Below are 25135 nucleotides of genomic sequence, written 5' to 3' on the forward strand. Positions count from 1 at the left end.
ATCCACTGGTTTCTGAAAGCCTTGATGTTCCTTGGAAGAGTATAATTTTGAAACGGCAACACTGTGTTCCTAAAAAACTGGTCAGGGGGAGAGTATTTGCTAAAGCTTAACATCAAGTTAAGTATATTTAGAAACCAAAATAATCCCTTGTTAAACAATTTCTACATTTTTGGGTTATATGCTAAATGAAGTTTTCCTATATAACCAATTAAAACTTAGTAAATGGCTGTCTAAATGGTGATACAAAGTTCAAAACCAATTATTCATTACTTACCAAGCCTGCCTTGTCATAATGTCTATGACATAGCTATTATTACCATCAACAAAAGTACAACACACAAACCAACTGATAAATTATATATTACATGTTTATTAAGGGTACAACTTTTATGTAAAATTTACATTTTTATGAAAAATCAAAAATATTTACAAAATATTGTAAGATTTGCATTGTTCTAATTACAACTCAAAGTAGTAAATAACAAATCTTAAAAACTCACATTTGTTAAGAGTTCTGTGTTTACAAATTCTTGGTTAAAGAGGCAGCTACAAAGTTTATCACTATACATAAGCAAGAACCAGCTTGCTAAAATACATTTCCCATTGAAAATCTATTGGTCTTTTTTTACACCATTAGTGGATTTTTAAATGAAAAAATCAATATAAACTCATATGGCTTCAAAATTGTAACCTGCACCCGATACAAATTTATGTACCAATACTTGGTATGAGGACTGGTAATTAAGAAAGTGCAGAAGTATAACCATTTCACTAGTTTGTACATTTTAAGGTACTACTTGATTAAAAACAAACATGGTGAGTATAATGGTGTCTATCCAATAATAAAATATTAACTTCCCAATAAAAGCAGTTTGCAAAGCAATTACAGTTAAGATTCCAGTAAGGGACTGTAATTGGCATTTAAAAGGGTACAATATGTTAGAAATTCTAATTCTGTCCACTATCTAGTCAAGATGAAAATTTTAGCAAATTATCTTATGTATTGCTTTAGTCAAATCTAAATTTAGAATGGGGCTAACACTGAATATATTTAAAAAGCACATATTGTGTTATATATATATATTGCTCATGAGTAGATTTTCTGCTGTATTTAATATAGCAAGATGTTACATAAATGTATAGAGGGAGGGATTTTACTTTCTGTAGAGCTTAAGAGAACAATTAGTGATTTTATATAAATTTACTATATATAACACAATTTATTACTTCTATGCAAAATGCAGGACACTGGTACTTATCCTTATAAATAAAATTCCCATTTGTAAATTATGAAACTGTGTCCAAAATATTTACTTCCTTCAATTAATCAGGATTTGTTATAAAGTTAGGTTTTTTACTATTTAATATTAGTAGTTTATTTTAAGAAACGCTTAACCCAATCCATCGTTTCAAATAGTTTCCTCATTTTTAGCAGGTGGTGATAAGAAAAAGAACATAAAAACTGCCAATTTTTCCAAGTGTTGAAAATGCCAAAACTGATCTTTTCTAAAGTGTGTTCCTCACAAACTACTACAAACTCATGCTCACATCACATTCAGTAAATAAATATATAAATTTCCAATAATAAGAGTGAGGGGAAATGTTAAGTTGAGAGTGAAAATGCCTGTTACCAATTTACCATTACGGTGTTGCAGAATTTTTTGATAAGGTTAAGATGGAACATCTGAAGGTAATCTTTTCCCCTGTAAACATAGGCTGTTAGTTATATTTCTCTAGTGGCTACAGTGTAACACTAAAGAAGGGAGCCAGGGTTCTTAAGTATAAATTGTCCTCTAGTTATTCTGAATTCCCACTGCAATTGCAACCAAAGATTTTTATAAAAAATCGCAATTATCTTGTAAAAATTCTTGACTAAGATTCTGAATACAAAATCTGGACTGTGAGGAAAAAAGTGAGGCACATTAATGAACACAAACTGGATAGGCACATTTCTGGGTTTTGTTATTGTTTTAAAGGCACACGTTATGCAATCCATATAAAAATAAATTAAATCTAACAGCATTAATTCATCAAAACAATCACAACTTCTATAAAGTTAACTGCAGAAGCAAATTTCTCTGCTGTCTTTTGCAAGCTTATTTTAAAACACATTGCACTTGAGGATTAAAAAAAATCATATAAAACACCATTTACACTTTATTAATATGTTTATATGAGAATCAAATTATAAATTTTGCATACACCTTGGACTCTGGTCTGATTACTTTATGGCACATAACTCAATTTGATTGAGTGTTATCAACATTATCCCAAACTTAGAATTCACGTTCTGTTTGTATCCATTTAATATCAAACTTAAACGTTTTTAAAAGCTACCTCTGACTCTAAAAACTTATAGAAAGCTAAATTATCTTGTGCTTCCTCTCCTGAAATTTCAGGCCTCATATTACACTAAAAGCCCCTTTTTCAACATAGACACTGAAGATAAAATTTCCAGCCTATAAAAACTTCATTTTACTGAGAATCTGAATAAATGTGCTTCCTGAATATTGCAGTTGATCATTTACAGCGTTGAAAATCATTTCAGTGCTATTTTCTTCGGTGACTCACTTCAAAAGTGCAATTTAATGTTTGTAGTTAGCTCTTAAAGATATAATACAAGTCAGAATAGTGTTTGGAAAGAAAAATAATGCAGAACGGCAGGTTTGTACTACTCCCTTGAGCCAACCACTTTCCCAGGTCCATCAACAATCCGCCAGGTATCGTCCTGGAAAACACCAAGTAGACCTTTGCCATTATAATTTCAAATGAACTCAAAGGAGGACATTTCCACTGTGGTTACAGACACAAACCCCAGTTCCCATCTGCTGTTTACAGTACATTAGAATCAGATCACAGGTGTTCAGCTATACTGACCATGAGTACTCTCTCTCCCAGGCGTGTCTCTATCTGGCACTTTGTACCAAAGGTCAAAGGAAACATTTACATGCCTTCAGACTATAAACTACTTGAGAGTCATTTAGTAACTATTAGAATATAAATGTTTCCCATGTACATGAAAAAGCTTGAAATCTCCCAACTTACCAGTGGCAAACCGCTTCTTTACTAAGGAAAGCCTGTAGCCAGTGCCTACAAGTTCAGTATCTACTCCTGAGAGGGTACTTCCCTCGCTGAGGAATTGCACTGCAAGTGTTGTGGGTTTACTGGGTCCTTCTGAAAGATCAAATTTTGCTCTGAGGGACCCAGAACCTATAAGGAAGAGAAGAAAGAATTTATACAGGATACTATTTCACACCAAAAAAGGCAAGTGAGCAAGTAAAAGCTAAAAAAAAGTCAATCCTATTCCAAATTCTTTAAACGTATAAGTGAATCACTGTCCTGTTTTCAAATCAGATTTTAGTCAGTGAATCTGAATTTTCATTAAGTAATCTTAATCCATGCTTCTCCTTGACTTAATAACAGTCTTCAGAGGGATTTACTATTGATATTCCTACACTCTGTGTGTTGAAGTGAGTCAAAAGACAAGTAAGGCTGAGGACAGGAAGGAAGGAAGCCCTGGAAACAATGAATGGGCATTAAAGCCAAAGGGAAATGACTGCTGAGTACCATGGGGCAGGAGAGGTAAAGAAGCTAAATAGCTAAGATTGGGAAGAGCTGTATCAGTATTACCTCTGTATTCATCTTTCTTTTTAAAATCATGCCAAATATGTCTGAGGGGCTTTCTTTTCAATGTAACCATTTATTCCACATTCCTCAGTCTAATAGTCTGGCAGAAATAGTATATAATTATGAATATTATAAATTTATAGTATTATAAATGTACTATACAAAAGAAACTATCAAAAGCTATGGATACAAAGCACATAAAATGTTGTGGGGATGATGGGGTCTGTTTCAGGAAAAGGTAACTACAGGTGCAGAGACGGGAGAGCTGACAGCACGATGCATTTAAGGTAACTACATCTATACCAGAAGATCAGGAGAACAGATGTAAGTGGAGCAAAGTGGCAGAAGACGATAGACTGGTAGCTGAGGAAAGCTCTAAGTATCTTTACAGACCACAATAAGAAATAAACGTAGGGAGCCACCAAAGACAAGGAAGACAAAACATTTCAGGTAAGAATCTTAGAAGGGCAACAAGGTACAAGATGCAAGGCAGGGACACCACCTGAAAGTCAATAAAATGGTCTAGGACTCTAGGTGACAGGAAAAGTGTGTTTGAACTACACTGGGGGAAAGGAAAGAGGAGAATGAATTTGGAAAACATTCAGGAGTTGAAGTCAAAGGGTAAATAGGAGGAGAAGCCTAAGAGGGAGGGTTCCCAGGTTTCCGGTTTGAGAAAAGCAGACAGAATTGCTGGGTAGAAACAGTGACATTCTGTGATTCCCCGTGCAGAAACTGTACACCATAGAGAGAAACTTGAAAGAAAATATAACAAAGACCCATCCTATACTACTGTACCTGGTGGCACACAGATCAGTTGGGAAAATGAGTTGCTGTCTAACTCTTAGCCCGTGTCCAAGTGCTCCCTAAGCTTTTAGTTTGTGATATGCAACTCAATTCTGTGAAAGTGCGACCACAGGCCAAGAGCAGCCAACAGGGCAACCCTTAAACTTTAGAATATTTCCTGCTCCTCTCCGGAGCATAAAGCCAAAACAGAAACAGACTTCTACTTTATCGTATTCTAGTTTGGAGATATCTTTTTAAAGGTTGACTAACCAAATCAGAACCACACTTGTAAGATGTGGTTCTCACACAGTCCTCACATAGTCACTCTGATACCTGAACAGCAGAGGGAAACTATAATTACAACACCCAGTTAGAAAATTTGTATCCTGTTTTTCAGAGAACAAATTCCCTTCTTGGCAAATACCTACAATAACACTGTTTCATTAAATATGGGGAAAATATTAAAATATAAAAACCCTTTCTTCCTTGCTAACTGGTTGTACTTCCAGTTTCAACTAGGACTTTCAGTTTTATCTCCTAGTCATACAGCTAGAGTAAAAATCAGTACATTTGCCACTTGAGCACAGGCAACCTTTAAGTACCAAATACAAACAAAGGAACCAGAGATTAGCTGGGTTAGGAGTGTGGTTCTCTAGTCGTAAAAGCCTAGTTCAGCACAGGAGGTGAACAATACAAGTATGTACCTGGTCTTTTATGCAGAAATACCTTTAAGAAAAACTACTGATGATATATTTTAATCACATGATGCTTAAAATGTTCAAAAGGAAAAAAGTGAGTAAAACTTGAAAAGCCAAAAAACCTACCTAATAGGAAAAGTTATTGGAGATTAATTAGGCATTCAAAAGAGATAGGAGAAGTCTCCTTTGATTAAGAGAAACTGCCATTAAAATGTTAAAAGACTGTCCTGGGAATTATATTCTAAACTGAGTGAGAGGATACACTAGGAGTGATCAACTGACTAGTAGAGATTTCTCTGCACTGTGAGCACACATGCAGACGTGGTGTGCGGAGGCGATTACCTTGCTTCTTCTTGAAATAATGATCACAGAATTAAAGGCTGTTAATAGTTTTAATAAGGGTATATGACCAAGGAAAGGTTCTCTTGAGAAAGAGTAGGCAAGATAGGCAAGGGGAGTTTTTAAAGCCTGAGAGCTTCTGTACTATTTCCGGGAGGCCAGGCAGACCCCATTAACAGAATGAACTAAACAGCATGTTAATTACTTTAATTAGTTATCAGTTTCAATTATCACGTTTCCCAGACGTCTATAAATTAATAGGTATCTTCTCATGTGCTAACATTAGTTAGCACATGAACATAAGGAATATTTACATAATATTTATAAAGTTATAGCAAAACATTTTCTCACAGAGAAAGCACTTTCAATCTAGAAGAAAAAAATGTGTTCTGAATCTCAATTGGTCCATTCTTTAAGGTATTAACTTCCACCTAGTGGTCAGTTCTAGAACTGAAGGCATGAAATTCCAGGAGAAAATTTTCCATAAACATGCCTAAAAGATCCATTTTCAGTGCCATTATATTATAAACAAACCATGCACACACTTACCTCCATTTTCTGATTTTTCCGAAATACCAGACAGTTTCCAAAAGGCTTTCATCTGTTCTGCATTCCTGTAAGAACAAATATCTTCAGCTAATGTGTCTAGTATGATGCCTTCCTTGTACATGGATGAGCACTTCAGTAAATACATTTTAAATATTTCACTAGAACTAGTGCTAAATTTACTTTAGAATAGTATCACTGGTGAAAATGTGTTTATGAATAATATAAACAAAATACTATTCTTTTTCTTAATAAGTAGATATTTACCAAATTATATAATTCTATTTCTGTTGATAAGAGAAAGGAAAACAATGTATAGGTGATCGAGTACCTTCATTACTCAAGGAAAATAGTTTTATTATTAAATGGTGAAGCAGATATAAACAAAGAATCGTCAGAGTATATACTAACATTAATGGAGGAAGCAAGAGAGGCAGTTAAGAGATGACTAATACTTAACACTAACCAGGTAGGTTTTCCTATAGATATGCTAGATACTATATTTAACTCTGTAAAATAATTATCTTTTTTAAATGAAAAAAGTTTAGAGAAGTAATGTACTTTGAGGGTAAAGTTGTACTGAATCACTCAAGTCTGGGTGGGGACAGCAAACTTGGTTTGTTTATTCTGGGTTGAAACTACTGTAGCTTGACTAGTAAAATCTACAATACATTTTATAACATGATTTCTATGTGAAAATACACTAAAAATTTTCAAACTTGTAAGACAACTTTCAGAAATGAGGTCCTATACTGGGGGACTGCAGACAGAAATGTAGTAGGAATTCAGAATCTACTTACTCACCATATTGCAGGGGGAAGGGACTGCATGTGTGTGACTCCGCCGTCCACTGGTACCACCACCTGTATGTTGGAGAGCACGCTTGGCGCCACCATAGCTTCCGGGTTGTACTTATAATCCACCCTAAGATCTGTGGTGCCAGCACTACATTTCCAATATGTGGCAAGATTTAGAGGAGTGGACTGAATACCATTTGATGACACCTTTAAAGAGAGAAAAAAACAAACAACTGCCTTTGACCTACAAAGTAAACAAGTCATACTGACATATACATGAACACAAGAGATCACACATTCAAAAACAATAATGAGGGAGTTGTCTGTTGCTAGGTAGAGTGAAGCAGGCTCATCTCAAAGGTATAAGCATGACTCTCAAAGTGTAGACCTGGGACTGTTTACATCAAAATTTCTGTGGTGCTTGTGGACAATGCATATTTCTCTGGCTCCAAATGCAGAAAATCTGGAGGCATTGGTGATATTAGTGTTACCATTGCTGCTGCTGCTGCTAAGTTGCTTCAGTCGTGTCCAACTCTGTGCGACCCCATAGATGGCAGCCCACCAGGCTCCCCCGTCCCTGGGATTCTCCAGGCAAGAACGCTGCAGTGGGTTGCCATTTCCTTCTCCAATGCATGAAAGTGAAAAGTGAAAGTGAAGTTGCTCAGTTGTGTCCGACCCTCAGCGAACCCATGGACTGCAGCCTACCAGGCTCCTCCGTCCATGGGATTTTCCAGGCAAGAGTACTGGAGTGGGGTGCCATTGCCTTCTCCAACCATTGCTGCCTTCCAAATGCAGAACATCTGATTCAACAGGTACAGAAATCAGGGTGTTAACCACATGATTCTTATTTATGCAGGTAACATTTGAGAATGTCAACATTCAACAGAAAATTCTAAGATTCTTCATAAGAATTTAGATTTAAAACAGAAAAACTGGGTCACCATGCAGTTCCGCAAGCCTGGAGTTGGAATACTCCAAACTCCAAATGAAATTTTAATCACAATCACTTACTTCTTTTCAATGAGACCTACTCTGATCATCCTGTACAGACTTTTCTTTCTCCATAGCACAATATACATTATTTACTTATTATGTTTACTTTCTCCCTATGCTATTCATAGCAATTAGCAAGCATTGAATAATACATACTTGCTGAATGAATGATAAAATGAATACTTGGAATAAACTTTAAGCCAACTTAAGTGGCAGTACTTTTTTATTCTTTTAAGTCTATTTCCTAGAAACATAAGTCATTTTTAATACAGTTACCCTATTAAAAATTCAAACAAGACATAAGAATATGAAAATAGGAAACTTATCCCTTGGCACTTACTCCCCACTGTTAATCTCATGGTACATACACTTCCAGACTTCCTAGGGATGCAAACGAGATCTGTCTCATTCTTTGAAATGGCCATAATAATTAATCAATCTCTTTCTCTGTGGACATGTACTCGAGTGGTTTCCAAACAATGCTGAAGTGAATATCCTTTGTACCTTCCAACCCCATCTGTGTGATTTCCAAAGAACTGATTTCTGGAACTGTTGAATTAAAGGTTACATCTATTCAACAATCTAATAGAGTTACCTTCTAAGAGGTTCTATTAATTTGTACTTCTATTAACAAGTGGTAATTTCATGGATAGAGGAGCCTGGAGGGCTACAGTTCATAGGGTCACAGAGTCAGACATGAATGAGCATGCACACCCACACACACCTTTTCTAATAGAGCAATCTTTTTCATTTTGGTCAATCTAATGAGAACTAAAACTGGTATCTCATTGTTGTCTTAACAGTCATTGCTCTGATTACTACTGACATGGAGCATCTTTCTAAAAGTTATCTATTGAATTATTCATCTTTTACTTGTAATTTATAAGGATCCTTTGAAGTAAACCTTTTGATCTATTTTACATAATACTTTTCCCTCAGATTAAATACTGATTCTGTTTAAACAAATATAAACACACACAGATTCATTTCTTTCTGTCTCAAGTATCTTATTCGCTTATTGCATGTCGTCTGGGTTTGTAGTATACGTAGGTCTTCCACACTTTAAGATTAAAACATGTAATAAACACACGGTACACATGCACATATACCCATGGGTATACATATATTCACCCAAGCTTTTAGTGTTTTTTATGTTTTTATTTGGGCTTCCCTGGTAGCTCAGCTGGTCAAGAATCTGCCTGCAATGTGGGAGACCTGGGTTTGATCCCTGGGTTTGGATGATCCCCTGGAGAAGGGAACAGCTAACCACTCCTGGAAAATTCCATGGACTGACTGTATAGTCCATGGGGTCACAAAGAGTCAGGCACGACTGAGCAACTTTCACTTCATTTCACTTCATGGCTTGATTTATTATTATTAAACATTTGATACATGCAGATTTTATTTTGGTTTAAGGTATGAGCTGGAGATTTAGCCAAATTTTCCCCTCAAATCTCTAGTCTGTTGCCCCAATTTCACTTATTGAAAACTTCATCATTTCCACATTGTCTTGAAATGCTACTATGTCATATAAGCAGTTTTCTGTTTATTCTTAGATCTATTTCTGGATACTCTCATCTTTTCCATTCATCTGGCCATCTATTGTTCTGCCAGTTCCAAACTATTTTAAATACTGTTGGCTTATAATGTTTTCCCATTAAAACTAAACAGTACTTTAGGTTACTTTTTAAAACATTTCTTAATTTTCCAGGCTTTATGCTTCTGAGAACTTAAAAATGATTGTCAGGTCTCCAGAATTCACCAAGTTTTTGATCAGGGTCACACTGAATTTATAAGCTAATTTAGAAACAGATTTTTACAAAATAAGTCTTCCTTTTTAAAGTATACCTTTCTAACAATATTCAAGGCAGAAGAGATATGTTTCTTAGTTTGAAAAAAAAATTTGTGTGTTCACTGTAGCCACAGGAAAGGGATGCTATAATAGATCTTTTTAAAAACAATTTTGAAATATAAATGATATATTAGCTTCAGGTGTACAATGTGGTGATTTGATATTTATATACATTGTGCAGTGACCACAATGATCATCACAGTAAGTCTAGTTATTGGGTGTCACTATACGTATATACTACAAATTTTTTTCCTGTCCTGAGAACTTTTAAAATATACTCTTAGCAACTTGGAAACATGTAACCCAGAATTAACAACTTTGGTCACCATGCTGTGCATTACATCCCATGACTTACTTATATCTACAAGTCTGTAATTTTTTACTCCCCCCGCCCCCACTTCATGCATTTCACCTATGCCCAGCCCCCTGTGCCCCAGTGGTTACCAATCTGTTCCCTGTGCCTATGAACTTGGTCTAGTTTGTTTGGTTTTATAGATTCCACATATAAGAAAGATCCTGCGATTTCTATCTTCCTTTGCTTGACTCATTTCACTATTTTTTGCCAATACCATGTTTCCATTACTGTGTCATATGGTTTGAAATCATGGAGCGCAATGCCTGTAGCATTTTGTCCTTTCTCAAGATTGCTTTGGCTACTTGACCAAATCCATACAAATTTTGTGAAGCCATACAAATTTCAGGATAGTTTATTCTATTTCTGGGGCTTTCCTGGTGGCTCAGTCAGTAAAGAATCTACCTGCGCTGTGGGAAACCTGGGTTGGGAAGATGCCCTGGAGGAGGGCATGGCAACCCACTCTAGTATTCTTGCCTGAAGAACCCCCAAGGACAGGTGGGCTACAGTCCACGGGGTCGCAAAGAGTCGGACATGACTCAGCGACTAAGCACATTCTATTTCTGTGAAAAAATGCCATTGAAATTTTAATAGGTATTACATTACATCTGTTTGGGTAGTATGGATATTTTAACAATTTTAATTCTTCCACCAATGAGCATGGATTAGCTTTTCATTTAGTTTTGTCTTTTGTCACTGTCTTCTAGTTCTCAGTGTACAGGTATTTCATCTCCTTGGTTAAATTTATCTCCAAGTATTTTGTTCTTTTGATTATTTTCTTAATTTCCTCTTCTAGTTTATTATTAGTGTACAGAAACACAACAGATATATTTTGGATTCTGCAACATCACTGAATTCATTTATTATTCAGTATTTATTCTAAGTTTTGTTTTGAAGGAGTCTAAAGGTTTTCTACATATATTATGTGATTGGCAAAGAGTGATAAAACTGGATGCCTTTTCTTTTTCTTCCCTAATTGATTTGGCTAGAACTTTTATTACTGAATAAAAGAGTTAGGAGTGGGCCTCCTTGTCTTATACCTGCCCTTAGAGGAAAAGCTTTCAGATTTCCACCACTGAGCCTGATGCTAGCTGTAGGCTTGTCATATATAGCATTTTTTATGTTGAGGCACACTGCCTCTGTACCCACTACACTGGGAGTTTTTAATCATAAATAGATGTTAAATCTTGTCAAATTCTTTTTCTGTAATCCACTGAGATGAGCATATGATTTTCATCTTCCTTTTCTTAATGTTGTATATTATGTTGATTGACTTCTGGATGTAAAACCATCCTTGCATCCCTAGAATATATCCCACTTGATCATGCTGTATGACCTTTTTAATGTATTACTTAGTATGCTATTATTTTGTTGAAGATTTTTACATCTATATTCATCAGGGATGCTGCTGCTGCTGCTGCTGCTGCTGCTGCTAAGTCGCTTCAGTTGTGTCCGACTCTGTGCGACCCCATAGACGGCAGCCCACCAGGCTCCCCCGTCCCTGGGATTCTCCAGGCAAGAACACTGGAGTGGGTTGCCATTTCCTTCTCCAACGCATGAAAGTGAAAAGTGAAAGTGAAGTCGCTCAGTCGTGTCTGACTCTTAGCAACCCCATGGACTGCAGCCTCCCAGGCTCCTCCGTCCCTGGGACTCTCCAGGCAAGAACACTGGAGTGGGTTGCCATTTCCTTCTCCAATGCAGGAAAGTGAAAAGTGAAAGTGAAGTTGCTCAGTCGTGTCTGACTCTTAGCAACCCCACAGACGGCAGCCCACCAGGCTCCCCTGTCCCTGGGACTCTCCAGGCAAGAACACTGGAGTGGGGTGCCATTGCCTTCTCCGATTCGTTAGGGATATCAGCCTGTAATTTTTTTCTTATTCTGTCCTTATCTGGTTTTGGTATCTGGGTAATGTTGGTCTTATAAAATGAGTTTGGAAGTCTTTCCTCTTTTTCTTTCTTTTTTTTGGAAGAGTTTGAGAAGTTCAGTTCAGTCGCTGAGTCGTGTCCAACTCTTTGCGATGCCATGGACTGTAGCACACCAGGCCTCCCTGTCTATCACTAACTCCCGTAGCTTGCTCAAACTCATGTCCATCGAGTCAGTGATCCCATCCAACCATCTCATCCTCTGTTGTCCCCTTCTCCTCCTGCCTTCAATCTTTTCCAGCATCAGGGTTTTTTCCAATGTCAGTTCTTCACATCAGGTGGCAAAGTACTGGAGCTTCAGCATCAGTCCTTCCAATGAATATTCAGGACTGATCTCCTTTAGGATTGACTGGTTTGATCTCCTTGCAGTCCAAGGGACTCTCAAGAGTCTTCTCCAACACCACAAAGCATCAATTCAAAAGCATCAATTCTTCGGCGCTCAGCTTTCTTTACGGTCCAACTTTCACATCCATGTATGACTACTGGAAAAACCACAGCTTTGACCAGATGGACCTTTGTTGGCAAAGTAATGTCTCTGCTTTTTAATAAGCTGTCTAGGTTGGTCATGAGCAAGAAAGAGTCTTTTAATTTCATGGTTGCAGTCACCATCTGCAGTGATTTTGGAGCCCCCCAAAATAGCCTCTCACTGTTTCCATTGTTTCCCACCTATTTGCCAGGAAGTGATGCAACCAGATGCCATGCTCTTAGTTTTCTGAATGTTGAGTTTTAAGCCAACTTTTTCACTCTCTTTTTTCACTTTCATCAAGAAGCTCTTTAGTTCTTCTTCGCTTTCTGCCATAAGGGTGGTGTCATCTGCATATCTGAGGTTATTGATATTTCTCCCAGCAATCTTGATTCCAGCTTGTGCTTCATCCAGCCTGGCATTTTGCATGATGTGCTATGCATATAAACTAAATAAGCAGGGTGACAATATACAGCCTTGACATACTCCTTTCCCTATTTGGAACCAGTCTGTTGTTTCATGTCCAGTTCTAATTATTGCTTCTTGACCCACATACAGATTTCTCAGGAGGTAGGTAAGGTGACCCGATATTCCCATCTCTTGAAGAATTTTCCACAGTTTGTAGTGATCCACACAGTCAAAGCCTTTGGTGTTGTCAATAAAGCAGAAGTACACGTTTTTTTGGAACTCTCTTGCTTTTTTGTTGATTCAATGGATGTTGGCAATTTGATCTGGTTCCTCTGCCTTTTCTAAATCCAGCTTGAACATCTGGAAGTTCACGGTTTATGAACTTTGAAGCCTGGCTTGGAGGATTTTGAGCATTACTTTACTAGCGTGTGAGATGAGTGCAATTGTGCGGTAGTTTGAACATTCTTTGCCATTGCCTTTCTTTAAGATTGGAATGAAAACTGACCTTTTTCAGTCCTGTAGCCACTCCTGAGTTTTCCAAATTTGCTGGCATACTGAGTGCAGCACTTTCACAGCATCATCTTTCAGGATTTCAAATAGCTCATTTGGAATTCCATCACCTCCACTACCTTTGTTTGTAGTGATGCTTCCTAAGGCCCATTTGACTTTGCACTCCAGGATGTCTGGCTCTAGGTTGGTGATCACACCATCGTGATTATCTGGGTCATGAAGATCTTTTTTGTATAGTGTATTTTCTGTGTATTCTTCCCACCTCTTAACATCTTCTGCTTCTGTCAGGTCCATTCTATTTCTGTCCTTTATTGTACCCATCTTTGCATGAAATGTTCCCTTGATATCTCTAATTTTCCTGAAGAGATCTCTAGTCTTTCCCATTCTATTGTTCTTTGCATTGATCACGAGGAAGGCTTTCTTATCTCTCCTTGCTATTCTTTGGAACTCTGCATTCAAATGGGTGTATCTTTCCTATTCTCTTTGTCTTTAGCTTCTTTTCTTTTCTCAGCTATTTGTAAAGCCTCCTCAGACAACCATTTTGCCATTTTGCATTTCTTTTTCTTGGGGATGGTCTTGATCATGCCTCCTGTACAATGTCATGAACCTGCATCCATAGTTCTTCAGGTGTTCTATCTATCAGATCTAATCCCTGACATCTATTTGGAATCAGTTTGAGAAGAACTGGTATTAATTCTTTTAATGCTTGGCAGAATCTGGCAGTGAAACTATATGGTCCTGGACTTTTGTTTGTTGGGAGGGTTCTGATTATGGATTCATATCTCCTTGCTAGGAACTGATCTATTCATATTTCTACTTTATTATTCAGTACTGGAAAGCTGGCTGGATGTTCCTATCAATTTGTCTATTTCTTATAGGTTGTTCAATTTGTTGACATATAATTGTTCATAGCAGTCTCTTGTGATTCTCTGTATTTCAGTGGTATTGGTTGTAGCAACTCCTCCTTTGTTTCTGATTTTATTTGAGCCCTCCTTTTATCTTGGTGAGTTTAGATAAAAGTCTGTCAATTTTGTCTATCTTTTCAAAGAACCAGCTCTTAGTTTCACTGATCATTTTTCTTAGTATCTATTTCTGCTCTGAATTTTGTTATTACCTTCCTTCTACCAATGCTGGGCTCTGTTTGCTTTTCTTTTTCTATTTGCTTGAGGTGTAAAGTTAAGCTGTCTGAGATTATTCTTTCTTCTTAAGGTAGGCATGTATCATTTTGAACTTACACTCTAAGAAATGCTTCTGCTGCATCCCATTAATTTTGGTATATTGTATTTTCATTTGTTTCAAGGTATTTTTTTACTTCTCCTATGATTTCTTTGTTGACCTACTGGTTCCTCAGTAGCATACTGTGTAATCTATACGTATGTGTGAATTTTTCAGTCTTCTTGTAACCAATTTCTAGTTTCATACTGCTGTGACCCAGAAAGAGATGCCTGATATGACTCCAATATTAAATTCATTATGACTTGTATTTTAACCTAATGTATGATCCTGGAGAATGTTCCATATGCAGTTGAGAAGAATATGTATTCTGCTGCTTTTGGATGGAATGTTTTCTAATTATCTGTTAAGTCTATCTAGTCTAATGTGCCAGAGGAACCTGGCAGGCTACAGTCCATGCGGTTGCAGAGTCAGACACGACTAAGTGACCAACATTAACACTTTACATTTAACAACCTAACAGTCTTAAGTTGCAAACAACTTAAGTTTGAATACTTTCCAAAGCTCTACATTTTTACTTCTCCCAATTTTGTTTTTCACGTCACATTTTACATCTTTTTATCTTGTGTATCCCTTCACTAATTATTGTAGTTATTTACTATTTTTGTCTTTTATCCTTCATATTACCTATATATGATTAATCCACCTCTACTTTATATTTACCTTTACCAGTGAGGTTTATACTTTCATATTTTTGTTACCAATTAGCACCCTTTTCAGCTTAAGAAGTCCCTTTAACATTTCTTGTAAGGCCGGTTTATTAGTGATGAACTCCTTTAAATTTTGCTTGTCTAGGAAAGTCTTTTATCTTTCCTTCAATTCTGAGCAATAACTGCCAGGTAGAGAATTCTTGGTTAAAAACTTACTTTGAATATATCCCTCTGGCCTGCAAAGTTTCTGCTGATGGTCTTAAGAGAGTTCCCTTGGTTTTTTCCATTGCTGCTTTTAACATTCTTTTTTTTTAAACTTTCAACATTTTAATTATAATGTGTCTTAGTGGGGGTCTCTCTGGGCTTCCTGGATCTAATGTCCGTTTCCTTCCCCAGGTTCTTAGGGAAGTTCTCAGCTATTATTTCTTCAATAAGTTTTCAGCCCCTTTATTCTCCTGGAACTCCCAAAATGTGAATGTTAGTTTGCTTGATGCTGTCCAATAAGCTATGTCCACTTTTTAAAGTTTTTTGTTTCTGCTGTTCTGATTCAGGTGAGTTTCACTGCCCTGTCTGCATTCACTTGTCTTGTCTTTGCTTCATGTAGTGTGTGGCTGAACCCCTCCAGTACATATTTCAAATAAGTTACTCTATTCTTCAGTTCAGTGACTTCTATGGGTTACTTTCTTTTGTTTTCTATTTTTTTGTTGAAATTCTCACTGTGCTTATCCATTCTTCTCCCAAGTGAGGTGAGCATTTTAATACCACTACTTAGAACTTTTTATCAGGTAAATTACTTACCTCTGTCTCATCAAGGTTTTTTCCCTAAGGTTTTAGCTTATTCTTTTGTTTGGAATATATTCCTGTTTCCTCATTTTATTTGATTTTCTGTACTTCTTTGTATTAGGTGAAATAGCCATCCCTTCCAGTCTTGAATGACTAACCTCTTGTAGGAGATGAACCTTATTGTTCAAACTTGCCTTAGCTCTTGGTTGCTTCTCAAACCTTGGTGATTGTCCAAGCAGCCTATTTTATATTTACTAGCTCCTGGTGATCAAGGGTGTGCCAAGACCGGTTCATGTTCCAAAGCAGGAAATCTGCCAGCATGTAGATTCAGATTAGGAAGCTAGACCCTCAGGCAACAGCTTTGAAAGCAGGCAAATAGATATAGTCCTGTGGGACTGAACACAAGTGTAAGCCCTGCTGGCCACCTGATCAGGGGATCTGAAGATGTCCCCTGGTTGACAGTCATAAAAATCAGGGCTCTGGACAAGTGTGTAAGTTCCTTTCTGGGAGAAACTGGCGAGCTGGGGCAAGGCAGAGAGAGTGAACTGACTGCATCCCCAAGCCTATGTTCTCTGAGAACATACCTGCAGACTCCTAGATGTGCATCAAATCTGAAGCCTGTCCCTTGGACTGCTATTCCAGGCCAAGCAAATGAAGTCTTTTAGAGAAAGACTACAGAAGCTTTTTAGTCTGCTTTCTGTGCATTACCCTGGTGGCAGTAGCCTGCCAAGAACTGTCTCACTAACTGTTATAGTCCTGTGGGACTCAGAATTATAAGCTACCCTGGCCTCCAGAACAAGGGGTGTCCCCTGGGCTACAGCTGAAAAACTTGGGGCACCAGACATCTATAAAAATTCCTCTAGTAGATACCAGTGTTGCAGAAGACAGCACAAAGATGACACTCACCAAGGAAAGGGGGGTGGGGAAGTCTTAAATAAAAAAGATAGCACCTGCCAGCCTTAGCATAAGAGAGGGAGAGTCCACTGGTTGGAGGATAAAGTAGTGCCCACCAAGAGAAAAAGTCTATAGTAAAAATAATCATAAAGTGGTACCTGTTTGCTGGGAGAGAGCAAAAGAGGTGCCCTTCAGCACCTCATTCCCTGGAGAGTGTTCACCTCACACCCTGGCCCTTCAAGCTGACACTTTAAGATCAGCAAATGCATCTCCTTCACATGGCCACTTGTATACCTAGAGTACTTGAGTCTGCATGCAAGCCCTTTAAAGCTGTTTCAGATCCCTGCAGCCCTTGGTTCCTGTGGATGTGAGCTCCACTGGTTTTCAAAGCTGGATGTTTCAGGGCCTTGTCTATCAAGTGCAGGTCTCAGAAGCTGGAGTGTCTGTGCTGGTTACAAACCGTTTGTTCCTCAGAAAGAAGCTCCATGTTTCTGAGTTCCATCAGGTAATAAATAGGCTGCTTTGCTGGGGTTGAGGCCTGTGGTGAAGCTGGATCTCAGCCTCTCCTACTTGCCTCAGTGTGGTCCTTTTCTTATGAGCTGATGCGAAGAAGCTATTTAGCTATCTTTCAGTCTCTTTAAGAGGGAACATTCCACATGCAGCTACAGATGTGATGTGTCCCTGAGAGAAAGTGAGTTCAGGATCTTCCTGTGTTAACACCTTGGACACTGTCTCCAGCTCTAATTAGTTTTTTTTTTTTTTTGATGTGAATATTTTTCTCCATTAGTTTTCCTAAATGGTTATTTTGAAAGCTATTAATTTTAATATTAATTTTTAAATGACCACTTTGCTAAATTCTCCTACATCAGTTTTTAAGTTGATTCTTTTGAGATATATTGATATCAATATATCTCTTGATATATTCAGAAATATATCACCTGTACTGATAACTTTGGTTCTTTACCAAATTTACCACCAATTCTTAATTCTCTTGTCTAACCATCACTTCGTGGGAAATAGATGGGAAAACAGTGGAAACTGTCAGACTTTATTTTTTGGGGCTCCAAAATCACTGCAGATGGTAACTGCAGCCATGAAATTAAAATGCTTACTTCTTGGAAGGAAAGTTATGACCAACCTAGATAGCATATTAAAAAGCAGAGACATAACTTTGCCAACAAAGGTCCGTCTAGTCAAGGCTATGGTTTTTCCAGTAGTCATGTATGGATGTGAGAGTTGGACTGTGAAGAAAGCTAAGCACCAAAGAATTGATGCTTTTGTACTGTGGTGTTGGAGAAGACTCTTGAGAGTGAGTCCCTTGGACTGCACGGAGATCCAACCACTCCATTCTAAAGGAGATCAGTCCTGGGTGTTCTTTTGAAGGACTGATGCTAAAGCTGAAACTCCAATACTTTGGCCACCTCATGCAAAGAGTTGACTCACTGGAAAAGACTCTGATGCTGGGAGGGATTGGGGGCAGGAGGAGAAGGGAACGACAGAGGATGAGATGGCTGGATGGCATCACCGAATCAATGGACGTGAATCTGAGTGAACTCCGGGAGTTGGTGATAGACAGAGAGGCCTGGCGTGCTGCAATTCATGAGGTCGCAAAGAGTTGGACACTTTTCAGTTCAGCTGAGTGACTGAACTGAACTATACTAACACATCCAGAAAAATCTTACATACTAATAGGAATAATAGGTATCTTTGCCACTTCTTTCAATGCTTTAGGTATTTCATTATTAAGATTGATATGCTAGTCTTTTCAGATGAAGGACATATTCATATATTTATAGTTACAGAGTATTTTAATTGGTAATAGGTGGTGAATTTGATCAAATTGGTCAAAATCTCCATAAGCTTATGAAAAGATTTTTAAAGTTTGAAATACCTTTGCATTGCTCAAATGAACTTCATTTTGGCTATGACATGTTATTTAATGATATGCAATATTCTATTTGCTAATATTTTAATTGAATATTAAAGTATTTTAATATTTTATTAATGATATGACACTTACCTGATACTTTAATACATCTACATTATAGTAAGAAGCAGCTGGATTTTGCTCTGATAGCTTCTTGAGGTAGACAGTAACAGCTTGCATGTTCATCCAGAAATCTTTTGTGTTAGAATCACACTGTGATGGATCACTGTATGTGTAAGAAATATTTTCATTATTTTATTTATCTTTTTTATCTGCCTGTCTGTAGTAATTTGGTGACTTGGGAAAGACTAGTAGAAATGAACCAAAAGATAGGATAGAAAAAATTAAAGTTAGGGGATAAAGAATGGTACACAGTAGAAGGCTACCTAAAAGATGAGAAGGTGTACAGCAGAGAAGGATTTAACAATAACTATTACCACCATCGGCATGCATAAAACAAAGACAGCAGAAGCCTAATTAATCATAATAATTTTGGTACTATCTTCAAACTGAACTATTATTGCTTCAAAGAAGAAATAAAATTTTCTTAAAAAGGAATTTCACCTTCAAAATAAAAGTACACAAACCTGAACACAAGTTGTGCATTTGGAAGAATTTGTTCTAGTCTGCTGATATTTTTCACCCTGAAGCAGAGCACAGCTGGAGATGGATTACTGGTGAAGACTTTAATAACTCCACTTGGAAATGATATTGTCATGTCACCAGTGATCTTCACAATACACCTGAAAGTGGAGATTGTGAAAAATTTTAAGTTTATAAATAAGGCATTTAAATCTCCATTTAAAGCATATTTAGTTTAAAAAGGGCTTTATTTATATATACAGCATTTTATAATTATGGATGAATTATTTCTTAATAAAAAATGATTAATTGTGAAATGACATATTCATCTAACACCAGTCTTTCCTGGAATTAAATTCCAAACACAAATGGAAGCACACTGATAATGTTTGCTCAAACCATCCGCTGGCGGTCTCCTAAGGCCACTGCTTCCCTGTAAACACTATCTCCAGCTGTAGCTGTTTTCCCTCCAAACCCTACAAAGTGCTGGGCCTGGTGGTGGCAGTGGCAGGTGCCTTGCTTCTCACTGCTTCTCACAACTGTATATTCTTTCCTCCTTCTGAAAAACGTTCTTTTGAAAGAAGAACCACCTTCTTTTGAAAAACCATCAGATTATACTACTCTCTATCAGAACCCTTCAAATCATTTTCAACATTTCGTTTCCTGAAAATTTAAGCTCCTGACTCACTGTCAATCTGTTTCTGTACCACTACTCCTGTCATAAATTTTTAGTGATTTCAATATCCACACAGATAAATCTTCTCAGTACTTTGGTCACCTAGTTCTTCAGCCCCTTACCTTCTGGATCCTGCCTCCCAGCCTACCTCAGCCACACTTAAGCCCCGCTATCATCTCAGTCTGACTCCCCACGGATCAGATTGTCACCTCCTACGTTTCTAAATCATTCCATCTAGTACTGCATCCCCAACTTCATCAAAACCCTCCATAGTCCATGTTCCTTCTAGCTTTTCCACTAATCTTCATTCTCCCTTCCCTTCATATCCTCAGTTCCCCAGCCTGAGACTTCATGGTCCATCATTATGCACACTCCTTTGTATAACCCACCCGTTGGTTCTCTCTCACTTGACTATGCTTGCTTGGCCAAAGTCTTAACCAAATCCAGATCCTCACCCCCTTCTACATGGCTCAACGTGACTAGAAAAAACATATAACTATACAGCCAGAACTCTCAATTGGACCCCCTTAGTATTGGTATAGGATATTCGACTACATTCCCTAGCTCTTTTCATACTTACTTTCTCCTTTAACCTGTAAAATATCACCCCCTCCACCTGCAGTCAATGACTTTCCTTTAAATTTTATGAAGGAAATAAAATGAGAAAAGAACTTCCTCACAGTCTCACTGCTAAAATCCTAAATGTCCCTTAGGCTGAAGGCATCTATATTTCTGCCTTCCCTCCTATTTCAAGAGATAATAAGTCTATGCACCTAAGGTTAATCCTGTCACTTCTGTCCTGAAGCACATCTCATACTGAAGAATTTCACTCATGCAATTGTCCCCTTTCCTGCAGGTTCCATTTTTTCCATAAATATTAGATTTTTCCCACATGCATACTGAAATGCCTATTATCTTTAAAAAACACAAAAACTAAAATAAATAAAAGCCTCCTCTGATTTCTCTCCTGCTACCGCCCACTTTCTCTGCTCTTACTTAGAGCAAACTATCCTAAAAGAACTGCCTAACATTTGCTCTCTCTGAATACAGCTGTCTGTATTTGCATCATCTCCTGCTCCTGAGCTCCCCTGAAGCAGGCTTTCATCTCCACCAGTCTACTAGAGCTGCTCTTGTGAAGGTCATTAATGACCTCTATAATGTCAGTAATCAATTTTTCTTGACCTGACGCCTGCTTTCATGAGAGTTTATTCACAGTTTCTGGGATACTGCTCTATTGGTTCTCTCCCCACCTCTCATATTGCTTGCTGTCCCAAACTCCACTGCTGATCATTCTTAGCTTCCTGTTTTTGCCAGGATTTAGTTCTCATCAGATCTCTTCTTTACACCCTAATGCCCCCAGTTTAAAGTGTCATGTACAAACTAATAACTTCCAAATACTTTCTCCCTAATCTGAACCTATCTCCCTAACTCCAGAATCATGTATTCAACTACCGTCAACATCTCCACTAAGGTGTCTTAAATTTGGCAATCTACACACTCAACAATCTTGCCAGCTCTCTTTTCAAAATATATTCAAAACTCCCATTACCACTCACCATCTCCTCTGCTAATACCCTTATACAAATAACCATCATTTCTCACCTGGACTTCAGTGGTTAACCCTTTCTCTCTGCATCTACTCTGGCTCCTTCTAGTTTATTCTCCATATAGCAGGCAGAGTGCTACTTCAAAAATATAGGTTAGTAACCTCATCACTTCTCTACTCAAAGTCTCGACTTGCTTCCCACCTCACCCAGAATGAATTCCAACCTCGCTATCATGGTCTGCAATACCCAACTTGATCTGTTCCGCCTGTGGACTTAGCGTGGCTACCTTCCTCCTTGTTTACTTCTACTCAGTGACATGGTTCTTTCTGCTGTTTCTTGAATATTTCAAGTGTGCTTCTACCTCAGTCCCTTACACCGCCTGGAACGCTTTTCACTCAAGTTATGTGTCTTTAGTTAATGCTCTTCCCTCAGTGTCTTTCACACATCTACTTAAATCAACCTAAAAAAGTTTTCTCTGATCATTTTATCTAAAATAGTAGCTGACTGTTGTTAACTGTTTATCCCCTTAACCTGGTTTTGCTTCATAGCATATTATCAATACCTCTACTTTTCATAAGTAACATTATTCATTCAACACACATTCATTCATAAAATATTTGCACACTTACCATGTGTAAGATTCTGTTATAAGTGCTGAGGATACTTTAGTAAACAAAAGTTCTTCTCTAGAGAGCTTACATTATCTCAAGAGAAAACTAATAAACTTTCTTTCACAACAATGCAAACTTATACTAGTCTTGCACTAAAATATTTAATGAATGAATGTTATACATGAAAAATAAATGAGTGATCATTTACCCAAAGATCATTTTCTTAAAAGTAAGAGGCTAAACTAATCCTTCAAGAGTCTGCTGTAAATAGATATACACTGTAGGTCGTTCTTGCAAAAATCACACTTTCACCAAAGATATACATTAGGTGAAGATTCAGAATTCTATCCCCATCTAGGTCAGCTGCCACAATCCTGTTCTACAGATGTGTTAAACAACAGATATGTCACACTGGTCATAAAACCTGGCCAAAAAGGTACATAAACTAGAAAAAAGCCAACACTCTGATTATAGTGGTTTCTTATATCTGAAAGACAATCTCTAAATGACTATATTTGGTAGCAAAAAGCAAGTAAACAAGTAATAGAAAACCCTAGCCTATAGAGAATCAAAAGATAACTCTCAAAATTTACCAAGTCCCCTGTGCCCTGCAACACACACACACACACACACACACACACACACACACACACACACACATCTTTGAAAAACTAACTTGGTGGGATCTGCCCCTTTAAAGTAGGCATTAACAGATTCTGTGAGGGCAATTGCCACAGGCAGGGTGTCTTGATTTCCAAGGCTGACAGGACTGGGACCTCGTGACACACCTAGAATAAATATAAGTCATTTGTTAATCCTATAGAAAGATATCTATTGAATACCAAGACAGAGTAGAGTCAAAATGTTAGCTTGTCAAAATTAACTCTATTTCTGGTTTCAAAGATGCCCCAAGTATAAATCTGGTTAAAAAACAGCATAAAACAAATTGGACAAATAAAAAGTCAAGAAAACATGTCACACTGACTTTTAATGGAGTGACACAGAAGGGGTGGGTTAAGGAATGTCAGAAGGGAAAAAGCTCTTCACATGAAGAGCTGAAGTTACTAAAATATGGCTTCAAAACCACTCAGATATTAAATTCTCTCAGGTTCTACCCTGAGATTTTTCTACTTAAGGTATCGCTCTCCATTTGGTACTTCTAAATGAGCAATGTAATGTGATCATGTACTCCTTACCGCTGTGTATGTACGTGTGTGTGCGTGCGTGTGCACACGCACACATGCTCAGTCACGTCTGATTCTTTGCAACCCTATGGATTATAGCCTGCCAGGATCCTCTGTCCATGGGATTTTCCAGGCAGGAACACTGGAGTGGGTTGCTATAATTCTCTTTTACCTCTTCTTTGTCTAATGCTTGTACTATATTCCCATATTATCTTTCCTTGAAATATGACTAATAACATCATTTGGGTGTAACATTCCTGACATAAAGTTCACTTAGTAAGATAGCTTTAGAGACAAATCATACATGTTTTAAAAGCATAACAAAATGTAAACAAATTCAATGCATGTGTATTTTAAAAACCTAAACAAAGTATCTGGTTTACTTCATGACAGAAAAATCCGTTCAAATAGCACACTGCCTTTTTTTTTCTTTACAAATGTACTCTTTTCATTTATGCCTACCATTACTGTTACTGATTGGAAAGTGGAACATTTCTTTTAACATATGATTTACGATGCAATTTTGTAAAAATAAGTCTATAGAGTAATTATCCATTCTTAAAGAAAAAAATAACCTAGATCAACACATAGCTCTGAAACTGGAATGTATGTTTTTGTTATGTAAACATTATACAATGTTCACAGCCACCAGATACGTTTATTTCAACATGAGTTACTTCGTGATACCCACAATATTAATTCTGACAAAAATCAGTTTTATTTGCCTTGCAACTAAACTTAGTATCCTACAAACAATGAGAAAGAGCTTTTGTTACCTTTAGAGGACAGGAAGATTTTGTAATGTTAAAGATTTTGATAAATTCTGATTTAGAAGGTTCTTCATAATTTAAAAAAAGGGCTCCGTGATTAAAAATACACAGAAACAGGAACTGCTATTTCTAGGTCACTGGGAAAGTAAATCCTCCCTAACAAGACAACTTAAAATTTCATACGAAAATAAACTCAGTATTAAAATGTATTCCCAAAATCACAACAGCTACTATTTACTAAGCACTAATATATGCCAGACACTTTGCCAAAGAGGCATGGAAGAAATGGTGCCTTTTTGAACCACAAGGAGTTTTTTTGCAAATCAGAAACATACTTTGTGGGTGATAGGCTGAGTGATGAAAGGACATGAAAATGTGTCTGAAGAAGTGTTTATGACCCAGACAGGACACGAAGGACCTTTAATTTTATTCCTCTGGCACTAAAAGCCACTGAAACGTTTAAAAGAAACATGATTGTGTTTTTCATTCTGCAAGATCACTGAACACTGTGAATCCTGGATTGAAGATACAAATGACTTGACAGGAATTCAAAATGAGGCGAGAGATAATTAAATGAAGGGCTTGAGAGGCAGTAGTTTCTAGGATATGTGATTACAACTATGCAATCACATGTTCATGCAGTGGGAAAATTTCTTTGTAAATCTAAATTAGTTCAATTTTTTAAAAAATATCTTGTTCTAAACTAGAGAGTCACTAGAAATTCAGGAAAGCATATTTTCAGAGAAAGAGGAAGGCTATAGTAATATGTTATTAGAGAAAATTATGTTTTCCTAAATATGAAATTAATCTTTTCCCTTAAATAATCTACACAAGTGAGTATTTACACACAGTCAGGGGTAACATTAATGTCTGCTACTGCTCTGACATTAAAAATCAAAAGAACCTACAAAGTTATTCTTTTCAATTACCCAATTTAGGCATATAAAATGAGAGTTCTTGAAATAGTTTCCCCATAAATTGTAAAGCCTG

The 25135-nt window shown here is 37.2% G+C and overlaps 1 protein-coding gene across 2 annotated transcripts in view; it reads right to left on the minus strand.

Annotated features, from left to right (window-relative positions):
- Window positions 1-350: 350 nt before the first annotated feature.
- Window positions 351-25135, minus strand: part of FCHO2 (FCH and mu domain containing endocytic adaptor 2) — a 126227-nt gene continuing 101442 nt past the window's right edge. For both annotated transcript variants that reach the window (XM_070774553.1, XM_070774554.1), the window contains 7 exons: window positions 22868-22979; window positions 19363-19518; window positions 18869-19001; window positions 6798-6997; window positions 5997-6061; window positions 3046-3210; window positions 351-2728 (listed from right to left, as the gene is read on the minus strand). In XM_070774553.1, the coding sequence (XP_070630654.1) occupies window positions 2706-2728; window positions 3046-3210; window positions 5997-6061; window positions 6798-6997; window positions 18869-19001; window positions 19363-19518; window positions 22868-22979 (854 nt within the window). In that variant the 3' untranslated portion in view covers window positions 351-2705. The remainder of the gene's footprint in view (window positions 2729-3045; window positions 3211-5996; window positions 6062-6797; window positions 6998-18868; window positions 19002-19362; window positions 19519-22867; window positions 22980-25135) is intronic.

This window comes from Bos indicus, chromosome 20, assembly GCF_029378745.1.
Source record: "Bos indicus isolate NIAB-ARS_2022 breed Sahiwal x Tharparkar chromosome 20, NIAB-ARS_B.indTharparkar_mat_pri_1.0, whole genome shotgun sequence".
NCBI lineage: Eukaryota > Metazoa > Chordata > Mammalia > Artiodactyla > Bovidae > Bos > Bos indicus.